At 41.8% G+C, this 12716-nt stretch overlaps 1 protein-coding gene across 6 annotated transcripts in view; it reads right to left on the bottom strand.

Moving 5' to 3' along the window:
- The window catches only part of ADGRB3 (adhesion G protein-coupled receptor B3), a 1461501-nt gene that overhangs the window by 485256 nt on the left and 963529 nt on the right, over positions 1-12716 (bottom strand). For 4 of the 6 annotated variants that reach the window (XM_073569396.1, XM_073569394.1, XM_073569391.1 and 1 more), the window contains one exon: positions 4525-4633. In XM_073569396.1, coding sequence (XP_073425497.1) covers positions 4525-4633 — 109 coding nt within the window. The remainder of the gene's footprint in view (positions 1-4524; positions 4634-12716) is intronic. The other 2 variants (XM_073569395.1, XM_073569393.1) reach the window with 1 other exon arrangement.

Here is a 12716-nt window from a genome sequence, read left to right on the forward strand (position 1 = left end):
AAATCCCATCCCAGGCTGGTGCGGCAGGTTGCGCCATGGTGCTCTGTGGTGTGGTGGGCTCCACCGCCATCTTGTGAAAGACCGGAGGTCCCGCATAACCATTGCTGCGATGCGGTGGTCTCCAGAAAAGTGGCCGTCGGAGGTGGCGCATGCTCAGATTGAGATCTCGGCATTTTCCCGGAGGCCATCGCATCGCAGCAGATTGTGATCTCAGCAATGAGATCTCGTCCTGAGAAACAGCATCTCGGGATGAGATCTCATTGCCGAGATCTCAATCTGAGCATGCGCCAACCCCAGCAGCCATTTTCCCGGAGGCCCACGCATTGCAGCAATGGATGTGCAAGGCCTCCGGACTTTCACAAAATGCCAGTGGAACCCCCTCGCATCACAGAGCACCATTTTTGAACCTGCCGCACCTGCTGCACCAGCCTGGGAAGGGAGTATGATCATCGCCAGGTAGCATTGGACCAGGATCGCCGAAGAATTGCCCGACTCCTGCTGCCGCCACAGTATTTGTCAGTTTATTCCAACTATAAGATGCACCCCCATTTTCCCAAAAAATTTTTGGGAAAAAGTGCGTCTTATAGTCCAAAAAATATGGTAAGTAATGTAATTATATCATTAGTCTGCCCTCACCCCCTCCTCCTGTGATAAGCAGCTCAATGTTAATAGCTATTATATACTGTATAAAGAGCCTGATGTGGACAGTGTCAGCTTTCTCAGCTTTGCTGCATTCTACATCTAAAGATCTGATTGTATCAAAAAGGCTGCACCAGTAAATTAAGTGAAACATTGTTGGATTCAGAGTCTCTTTTCCTACATCATGGAACTCTTAAGGTACTGTCACACTTAGCGATGCACCAGCGATCCCGACCAGTGATATGACGCGGTCAGGATCTCTGGTACATCGCTAAGTGGTCGCTAGTGAGCTGCCACACAGGCAGATCTCACCAGCGACATCGCAGGGGTTGGGGTCGCTACTTACCTGTCAGACGAGGCGATCCTGACGTCCTCCCGCCCGCGTTCACGCCGGCGCCACAGGAAGCCCAGCAGGAAGCTGACGGCGAGAAACGGTCCAGGACGTTCTCGCGCAATCAGCGATAACCAGCGGGAGCACGGTTGGAGGTAAGTATCAGACATAGCGATATCGCTAGCAATATCGCTATAACGTCACAAAAAACAGTGACGTTATAGCGATATTGCTAGCGATATCGCTTAGTGTGACAGGCCCTTTAGATGAGGTAGCAGAAACCTGCTGAGTCTTTTAAAGGGACTCTTCTAGGACAGAATGAATGTTGAAAACAAGCACAGGTGCTTGGTGCTTCATGGTGAAGCCAATCATTTACATACACCTTCCCACCTGTTTACTTTTCATCTATCTTCACTAGAGATGAGCAAACCCGAACTGTAATGTTCAAGGTTGGTACCAGACACTGACTATCAGGTGATTAAATCTGAACACAGACTTCTCCTGGAAGTCTGTTTTACAGTTCGGGACTACGGAGAGGAGAGAGAGATTTCAATTGGATGTGGTTTCAGGTTGAGGTTCAACTACAGTTCTGATACCTTTAGACTAAAGTTTGGTTAGGTACTAGAACCCAAACTTACACGGGTCCGCTGTCAATCAAGGAAAAGCAGGTGGTAAAGCTTGAGGAAAAACAAGCTGTGGCAATGAGTATTTACTGTAAATTAATGGCCCCTACATTAAGAATCGAGTGGTGGAACTTAGTTTAAATAGTCACTCTGTGCTGACAGAGTTGCTCTAAGAGCGATAACTTTTTTATTATTATTTTTCAGTTGACAGAGGTGTATGCAGAGATGCTTTATTTTTTTATGCTGGTTAAAATGACAGTTTCAATAATATCATGAGAGTATACATGACTTCTTGGTTACATTTTTTGGGAGAGGGACAGCATTAATAAAAAATAACAATACATTGTTTAGAAGTGTTTAATATGCAGCACAACTGACATGCTTTTTCATCAGTTATATAATACTTTGAACTACTTTAATTAACTTTACTACATCTGTCTGTCTGAATACTACAGTTCTGATAGGCACAGGTCTATTAGGTTCTGATTCTGGCACTTCCTAGTAAGCTTCTGTAGTGGGCAGACCCCAAGACTATTGTTAGGTCTCTGCTTGCCATAGCTAAACATCCACACTCCCAAATTCCTTCCAGGGGGGCTAATTGAGCAAAAGAAGGAGCTACCTCCCTTTGTCAAAACTTCTAATATGCTAAGGATACTTATGATCACAGCATGCAAGAAGTTAATTGAACCACAATGCCTGGCCATAGTGCTAAAGGTACTGTCACACTTAGCGATGTACCAGCGATCCCGACCAGCGATATAACGCGGGCAGGATCGCTGGTACATCGCTAAGTGGTCGCTAGTGAGCTGCCACACAGGCAGATCTCACCAGCGACATCGCTGGGGACGGGGGTCGCTACTTACCTGTCACACCAGGCGATCCTGCATCCTCCCGCCCGGCTCCACTCTCGTTGCTCGTCTCTCCACAGGAAGCGCCGCAGGAAGCTGACGACGAGAAACAGTCCAGCCTGTTCTCGCGCGATCAGCGATAACCAGCGGGGGAGCCGGTCGTAGGTAAGTATTAGACACAGCGATATCGCTAGCAATATCGCTATAACGTCACAAGTTATAGTGATATTGCCAGCGATATCGCTTAGTGTGACAGTACCTTTACTCCCCATTGCTGTTTCCCTCCTTGCAGCTGGGAGTGAGAAGGGTGCTAAAGTGGTCCAGGATCATGATTCCCAAATTAAATCATAACCTTGATAAAGTGTGAAATAAATTGATTTTCAAACATGTAAAAGTAAAACATTTTGGAAAATATGCTTATAAACTATAAAATCAAATGTAGAGACTTAAAACTAATTAAAATGATGAATTGATAAAATCGGCTCCTTATAGATGTAATGAACAAGCCTAAATTGTTTCAAATTGTAAAAAAAATCAGAAATTACATTCTGTAGATAAACTCAGGGAATGAATTGGATGTATTGCATTGAATATTTGCTACACTTGATAGCATGTGCATGTATATACATGATAGTTTTGTTTGTTTGCTGATAACCTAATGACTTCTTTGGCTAATAGGTAGGAAATCATCAATTACAAATGGAGGACTTGGAGTTCAGCATTGCAGTACAGGCATTTTGCTATCTGATACTAAAAACAATTGACCTGCATTAAAAGATAAATAGAAGAGACTCTATACTAATTGATGTAAAGAGCTAAAGTGCCACAGAGTCTAAGAAAAATGAACAAGGCTTCCAAACCATCACTATAATCAGCCCTTTTACAAACACCGTATAAGCAGACCTATTTAGAAACTCGCTAGCCAATATTATTTTAGTGACATTACACATCTCTCCAAACGTACATTGCAACTACTAAATATACTGAGTGCAGATGCAGCAGCTCGAGATCGGCGCAGAATAACAAATATCTCCTGCTGTCATTAACAAAATAACACTGTAAACACTTTACAGCCTTAAAACGATACATTTTCACTGCTTGTGACATAAAATTCAGCATCACTCAACACATTAATACACTCAGATGAACCTTAAGTGTCTTAAATCAGCCAACTACTCTAGTTTACGGGAGGATCTACAGGGAGCAAGAGTTGAGATGCTCATGGTTTTCCAATTGCTTGTCAAATTACCACTTGAAATTTGGTTTTAAATGTTTTTCTCATGACCTTATAAATATAGTACAAGATCTTAGGATGCAAGATGTCCTAATTTCTCCACTGGGATGTTATCATTTGTTATATTTACTATATCCTTTGTATGTACTGCAGCAGAACATCAGGATAGAAAATAGACAGTATTCTGTATATATCTGTATATATGAAAGTCATTTAAGGTCACTGATAGTTAAGAAAAAAATATATCATTTGCTCCTAGATATTGAGATTGAATATGAGCTTTTGAAAATACCTTCTACATCTAAAGAAGGTACCTGCTTTTCTAAATTTCCAAGTTGTCGTATATACACAGGTGTAGACCTTCATAAATTAAGAAAGATATTATGATGTAAAAATGTGTCCCACTGCACAAAAGTGTGAATTGACACATGCTAAGAGTTCAATTTCTGCATTGTGATATCTTTCTTGTGTGGGCCCTATTCATCAAAGCTTTCACCCAAAATTCTGGTGTAAAACCTATGAAAAGTCACAAAATGTAGGTGCAACACTACTTTTGTCATTTTCATGCTAGTTTCTCCTAGCTCAGCCAAAATGGGGCGGGACAGGGGCGTGACTCCACAACTCGTCTAATTAATGAGCTGTTGCGTTCCATACGCCAAAAATCTCATTCCAGTGTCCGTAAGCTCAAGGTGAATACAGTAATATTGACTCTTAGTTGGGTGTATTATTATAATTTCTTCTTCAAGTATTTATGAATACCTTTAAATAAGTTTGTTGTGATGTGCTAAAGCATCATGGAAATCATTATCTTCCAGTAGATTTTGTTAAAGAGATGGTAAAGATACGTACACTTACATTGTTGAGATGAGCGAGTTCAATCTCTACTAAGGAATCTGTATATTTGGGCTCCGGATGAATTGTAACTACTATGATTTTCGAATTCACCACTGTAAAATTCCTGGAAAAAGAAAATGGAAAAAATGATTGCACTATGACAACAAGTGAATAGTAGGACATTCACATAACCCATTTACCATCATGATGCCAACCACAATTAGTTCTATTCATCATGTTTATTCCATAAAGTAATGAATTTCAACCATTTTGTTTGACAAAATATCTTTGATAACCTTTGTTAAATCCAGTCACATCTACATTAAAATATGATGCTTTGTTGTGAAAACTGTCTCAGAGCATCAAGCAGTGCAAAGACTGCAGAATTGCATGCCTCCCTTTGTTTTGAAATAAAAAATAAGATCCTTTTTCAGAACCAAATAAGCAAAGTAAAACATTATTATGCCCCATTCTGGTGCAGTAACATGGATGCTGGAAATCCTTGGAATATTGACAGTAATGAATAACTTTCCATTACTAATGCTAGTAGCCTAAATGGATTTATGTTTATTCCCGATCTTCTTTTATATAAGGAACTAGCTGAAGAGCCCGTCGTTGCCTGGGCATAGTAACCAACTGTGGTTAGTTATAACAAATTATAATGATTATATTGCACATAAACACATTTCACATCATATATTCAACACTACAGATTTACAACACAAATTAACTAAATGATTACCCAAGTATCCTCTCCTGTGTGATACTTTCTGCTGAGCTGTGTATCTAATCCTATCATGTGTGATACTGACTGCTGAGCAGTGTATCTAATCCTATCCTGTGTGATACTGACTACTGAGCCATGTATCTAATCCTCTCCTGTGTGATACTGACTGCTGAGCTGTTTATCTAATCCTATCCTGTGTGATACTGACTGCTGAGCTGTGTATCTTATCCTATCCTGTGTGATACTGACTGCTGAGCCATGTATCTAATCCTATCCTGTGTGATACTGACTGCTGGGCCGTGTATCTAATCCTATCATCTGTGATACTGACTGCTGATCCGTGTATCTAATCCTATCCTGTGTGATACTGACTGCTGAGCCGTGTACCTAATCCTAACATGTGTGTTACTGACTGCCCAGCCGTGTATCTAATCCTATCCTGTGTGATATTGACTGCTGAGCCGTGTATCTAATAGACGACAACACCATAGAAATGATAAGAATAATAGGCCTCAGTTGCCACAACTGTCTACAAAGAAAACTGTTGCTGATAGCAACCAATCACAGCTCATTTTTCATCTGTTAAACAGCTCTGGGACAGCGTGGCGAGTTTTGAGTGGCGACTTTTGTGTTTTGACTTTTATGTGGCGAGGTTGGTGTATGTGTGGTGAAATGTGTGCTGAGGGTGGTATATGTGTTGAAGCACGTGGTAGTGTGTGGAGCATTTTGTGTGTGTGTTCATATTCCCGTGTGTGGTGAGTATCCCATGTCAGGGCCCCACCTTAGCAACAGTACGGTATATACTCTTTGGCGCCATCGCTCTCATTCTTTAAGTCCCCCTTGTTCACACCTGGCAGCTGTCAATTTGCCTCCAACACTTTTCCTTTCACTTTTTCCTCATTATGTAGATAGAGGCAAAAATTTTTTGTGACTTGGAACGCGCGGGCTTAAAATTTTGCCTCAAAACATAGCCTATGATGCTCTCGGGGTCCAGACGTGTAACTGTGCAAAATTTTGTGGCTGTAGCTATGACGGCGCAGATGCCAATACATACACTTTCTCCCCATTATGTAGATAGGGGCAAAATTGTTTGGTGAATTAGAATGCGTGGGGTTAAAATTTTGCCTCACAACATAGCCTATGACGCTCTCGAGGTCTAGACATGTGACAGTGCAAAATTTTGTGGCTGTAGCTACGACGGTGCAGATGCCAATACATACACTTTTTCACCATTATGTAGATAGGGGCAAAATTGTTTGTTGAATTGGAATGGCGGGGTTAAAATTTTGCCTCACAGCATAGCCTATGATGCTCTTGGGGTCCAGACGTGTGACTGTGCAAAATTTTGTGGCTGTAGCTACGACGGTGCGGATGCCAATACATACAATTTTTCTCCATTATGTAGATAGGGGCAAAATTGTTTGTTGAATTGGAACGCACGGGGTTAAAATTTTGCCTCACAACATAGCCTATGACGCTCTCGGTGTCCAGACGTGTGACTGTGCCAAATTTTGTGGCTGTAGCTGTAACAGTGCGGATGCCAATCCCGGACATACACACACATACATACATACACACACATTGAGCTTTATATATTAGATTTGTTAGAAAATAGTTGCAAGAAAAAGCCACCAAGGAGACAATGTGAGGCTCTCAAATCTAGATGGTGCAACTTCTGCATGCATATTTAATGTTCTAGCTGTGCCTTTTTAGGCAGTCCAGTTTTATCTCACACTGGAAAACCACATGATAAAGCCATTACCTTTTTATGATATCAGTATGAGAATGTCTCGGGGGGAAAAAGGATTCTATGCACACTGCAACATAGACCAATGTAAGTGATTACTGTCCTCAACAGAACACAATGTGCTTTCTGACAATATTTTTTACTATTTCTGTTTTTTTTTTCCAGGCAATAGTTTTCTAACACAAAAATAGAAGACAAATAGTAGCATTACATAACGAATCTTGCGCAGATAGGAAAATATTTTGGAGGGAATTTATCAAGAGTGGCGTTTTATCTAGTCTTCAGTTAGGATCAGTTTAAGGAAAATAAGCTAAATTCTTTCAGAGATGCATAACTTCTAAAGAATTTGTCACATCTGTGATTGGCCCATGTACCAAAGAAAAAAATATATGCTAATAGATTCAATTAAAATGAAGCTGTTGGGTAGTACTAGACTTTGTTTAATTTTCAAAATATTGGCGAGGCTGAAGTAACAACTCCAAAATTGTCTTATATGATAAACATGTACGAGGAGCTAAGTTCTAGACTCGATAATGATAGGGCCATGGGCAATGACTTTTTTGACTTTTCAGAGGCATTGCGTATGGTGTCACATAAAGTGTTGCTTCATAAAATGAGATTAATGGGACTTGGGGAAAGTATGTAATTGGGTTCACAACTGGCTTAGTGAGCAAGAGGGTGGTTATTAATGGTACACACTCAGATTGAGTGACAGTTAACAATGGAGTGCCATAAGGATCAGTATTGGGCCCTCTTCTTTTTAGCATATTTATTAATGATTTTGTCAAGAGGGTACAGTGTAAAATTTGAATATTTGCGGATTAAACTAAACTCTGCAAGGTAATCAACACAGAGGAGGATTAGTTAATGCTACACAGGGATTTATGTAAGCTGTAGACTTGGGATGAGAAATGGCAATTGAAGTTGATGTAGATACAGTGGGGAAAAAGTATTTAGTCAGCCACCAATTGTTCATGTTCTCAAATTTAAAAAGATGAGAGAGGTCAGTAATTGACATTATAGGTAGACCTCAAGTATAAGAGTCAAAATGAGAAAACAAATCCAGAAAATCACCTTGTCTGATTTGGCAAGATTTCTTTTGCAAATTATGGTGGAAAATAAGTATTTGGTCACCTAAAAAATGCAAGATTTCTGGCTCTCACAGACCTGTAACTTGTTCTTTAAGAGGCTCCTCAGTCCTCCACTCATTGCCTGTAGTAATGTCATCTGTTTGAACTTGCTATCAGTATATAAGACTACTGTCCACAACCTCAAACAGTCACACTCTAAACTCCACTATGGTGAAGACCAAAGAGCTGTCAAAGGACACCAGAAACAAAATTGTAGACCTGCACCAGGCTGGGAAGACTGAATCTGCAATAGACAAGCAGCTTGGTGTGATGAAATCAACTGTGGGAGCAATAATAAGAAAATGGAAGACATACAAGACCACTGATAATCTCCCTTGATCTGAGCTCCATCCAAGAACTCACCCCATGAGGTCAAAATGATCACAAGAACAGTGAGCAAAAATCCCCAAACCAAATGGGGGACCTTGTGAATGACATGTATAGAGCTGGGACCACCATAAAAAAGGTTACCAATAGTAACATAATATGCTGACAGGGACTCAGATCCTGCAGTGCCAGACGTGTCCCCTTGCTTACGCAAGTACATGTCCGGGCCCATCTGAAGTTTGCTAGAGAGCATTTGGATTATCCAGAAGAGTATTGGGAGAATGTCATATGGTCTGATTAAACCAAAGTAGAACTGTTTGGTGGTAACAAAATTTGTCACATTTGGAGGAGACAGAATGCTGAGTTTCATCCAAAGAACACCATACCTACTGTGAAGCATGGGGGTGGCAACATCATGCTTTGTGACTGTTTCTCTGCAAAGGGACCAGGATGGCAGATCCATGTACATGAAAGAATGAATGGGAGAATGTATCATGAGATTTTGAGTGCGAACCTCCTTCCATCAACAAGGGCATTGAATATGAAACATGGATGAGTCTTTCAGCATGATAATGATCACAAGCACACCACCAGGGCAAAGAAGGAGTGGCTTTGTATGCAGTATATTAAGGTCCTGGAGTGGCCTAGCCAGTCTCCAGATCTCAGCACCATAGAAAACCTTTGGAGGGATTTGAAAGTCCAAGTTGCCCAGCGACAGGCCCAAAACATCACTGCTCTAGAGGGGATCTGCATCGTGGAACTTGCCAACATACCACGAACAGTGTGTGGCAACCTTGTGAAGATTTACAGAAAACATTTGACCTCTATCATTGCCAGCAAAGGATATATAACAAAATATTGAGATAAACTTTTTGTTAATGACCAGATACTTATTTCCCACCAAAATTTGCAAAATAAATCTTGCCAAATCAGACAAGGTGATTTTCTGGATTTGTTTTTTTCATTTTGACTCTCATAATTGTGGTCTACCTATGATGGCCTCTCTCATCTTTTTAAGTGGGAGAACTTGCACAATTGGTGGCTGACTAAATACATTTTTCCCCACTGTAAATGTAATGTTATGCACTTGTGTAGAGGAAATAAAATGTACAATTATGTACTAAATGGTAAAATATTGAATAAAACTGTCATTGAAAATAACTTAGTTGACAGCAACTTCAACTTTAGTGATTAGTGCCAGGCAGCTGCTCCCAAGGCAAGTAAAATTATGAAACACATTAAAAGAGGCATCAATGTTCATGATAAGTATATAACTTTGCCTCCACAGAAGCTACTAATGTGGCCACACTTAGAATACTGTGTACAGTTTTGGTCACATGTATGTAAGGAGCAATTAGTTGAACTAGGGTGGGTGCAGAGAAGAGCAAAAAGGTTATAAAGGAAATGGGTGAACTTCAATGCCAATACAGGTTATCAAACATAAGGTTATTTAGTTTGGAAAATGAAGGCCTGGAGTCAATCTTGTCACAATGTATAAATATATGAGGGGACAGTACAGAGACTTTTTTAGTGAGCTTTTCACACTTAGGCCCGTAACAGTGACAAGGGGGCATCCTCTTTGTCCAGAAGAAGTAAGGCTTATACATCATCATCACAGACTTCAATTCCTTACTGTGTAAGCAGTGAGACTATGGAACTCTCTGCTTCATGATATTGCTATGGTTCATTCACTACAAAAGAACAAGGAGAGTCTGGATGCCTTCCTTGAAAAATACATTACAGGTTATGGATACCAGATTCTGTGATGGGACATTGATCCAGGAAACTAGTGTGATTGCTGTATATATGGAGTCAAAAAAGAATTTTTCCCCTAATGTGAGGTAATATGCATCTGCCCCATGGGGGTTTTGCCTTTCTCTTAATCAACTTGTTAGATAATAGGTTGAAAACAATGGACTTGAATTTTCTTTCAATCTTAAGACTACAAAACTATGACATTTTTGTACAATTATGCATTGCACAAAAATGTTTGACTACTTAAAAAAGATCTTGGCGAATCAGTCCCTTTATGTTGTTTAGACAATTTTTCTACTGCGTATCGACATATTCCACACATACAAACAGGGCCGCCATCAGGGCATTACTGCCCTGACTGGCGTATGGGGCCCGGTCAGCAGGCCCTGTTTCGTCTGCTGATCGGGCCCCAGCAGCAGGATTTTGCTGGTGCCGTAACTGAACCCTGCGTCCAAGATGCAGGGTTCAGTTACTCTATTGCTGTGCGGGCCAAGGCCCACATTGCAATAGTTAAAGCTGCCAGACAATCGAAGGCTGGCAGCTGATGTCAGCGTGCACGTCGCTGGTGTCTGACGTCATTGTCATTCGCCGGCGAGTGTGCGCTTTCAGCCTCGAGGAAACATTGCTTGCCGCAGGAGTGCAGTAAGGTAAGGAGAAATTTTTTTTTTTTTTAATTTTTATTAAAAGCAGCAAGCTCACAGGATGGAGACAAGTGTCCATCCTGCCGGGGGCAGAGTAGAGATGGGGGCAGAATGGAGACACAGGGGGCATGACTGGAGACACGGGTGCAGGATGAAAGATATGGGGGCATGATTGGAGACACAGGGGCAGGATTGGAGACACTGGGGCAGGATTGGAGACACAGGGGGCAGGATGGGAGACACAGGGGGCAGGATGGGAGACACAGAGGGCAGGATAGGAGACACAGGGGGCATGATTAGAAACACAGGGGGCAGGATTGGATACACAGGGGGAAGAATGGAGACATGGGGGCAGGATGAAAGATATGGGGGCATGATTGGAGACATGGTGGCAGGATTGAAGATATGGGGGTAGGATTGAAGATATGGGGGCAGGATTGGAGACATGGTGGCAGGATGAAAGATATGGTGGCAGGATTGGAGACATGGTGGCAGGATTGGAGATATGGGGCAGGATTGGAGATATGAGGGCAGGATTGGAGACAAGGGGGCATGATTTGAGACACGGGGCAGGATTGGACACGGGGCAGAATTGGAGACACAGGGGGGCAGGTTGGGAGACATGGTGGCAGAATTGTAGACACAGGGGGCATGAATGGAGACATAGGGGGCATGATTGGAGACATGGTGCGGGATGGAGACAGATGGGGCTGGAATATGGGACAGGATGGAGACAGATGGGGTAGGATGGAGACAGATGGGGCAGGATCATGGGGCAGGATCGAGACAGATGGTGCAGGTTCATGGGACAGGATCATGGGACAGATGGGGCAGGATCATGGGACAGGATCATGGAACAGATGGGGGAGGATAATGGGACAGTTGTGGCAGGATCATGAGACAGATGGGGCAGGATGGGAAGATCATATGGGGCAGAATGGACACTCATGTGGGCAGGATGGGAGAACAAGACTGGAGCAAGGAATGAGATACACGGGGGCCAGGATGGGAGATATTTTTACCATAGGGGCCAATTAAGGGATATTATTACTGCAGTGATGAATTTATTTTATTTTTTGAGCATACTGTTTTAAATGGGGGACGGTCCTGTTACTATGCAGTGATACTATGTTGCCTTTTTTTCTTCATTTGGTGTAGTGTAGAAGCTGGGAAAAAATAAGTAATGTGTTCTGCAAGCAGTGCTCTAGATAACTGTGTTATTTCCTGCAGAGACGAGCCCTGGCTGGAAGTGATGTCTATCTGTCCTTGATGAAGATGAAAGACTTCACCTAGAGGCGTCACTGGTGAGTCAGTGTGTTACCTATACACTGATACTATACACTGACACTATATACAGAGCTCCTGTGTACAATGTCACCAGTGATCACTGTATTACCTTTACATTATACACTATATACAGAGCTCCTGTGTACAATGTCACCAGTGATCACTGTATTACCTTTACATTATACACTATATACAGAACTCCTGTGTACAATGTCACCAGCGATCGCTGTATTACCTTTACACTGACACTGCATACTAAGTACAGATCTCCTGTGTATAATGGCACACATGGTGATATTAGTATTGTGTTTTTTTTATTGCTGATCAGTAGTGTAGTATTCGGTCACAAAGAGGTGGTAATATGTTGTCCGGCCATGGTGTGATGGTATTTGTTCCTTTTATGTGGTATTATTGGTCACCATGTGGTGGCAATATGTGGTCTGGTCATTGTGTGGCGGTATTTGTCCCTTGTATCTGATATTATTTGGTCACTGTGGTTTTAATATGTGGTCTGGACATGGTATGGTGATATTTGTTCTTTGTATGCGGTATTATAGGTCACTATGTGGTGGTAATATGGTGTCTGGTCATGG

This window comes from Dendrobates tinctorius, unplaced genomic scaffold (assembly GCF_039654945.1).
Source record: "Dendrobates tinctorius isolate UK_male_01 unplaced genomic scaffold, ASM3965494v1 ptg000024l, whole genome shotgun sequence".
Classification (NCBI taxonomy): Eukaryota; Metazoa; Chordata; class Amphibia; order Anura; family Dendrobatidae; genus Dendrobates; species Dendrobates tinctorius.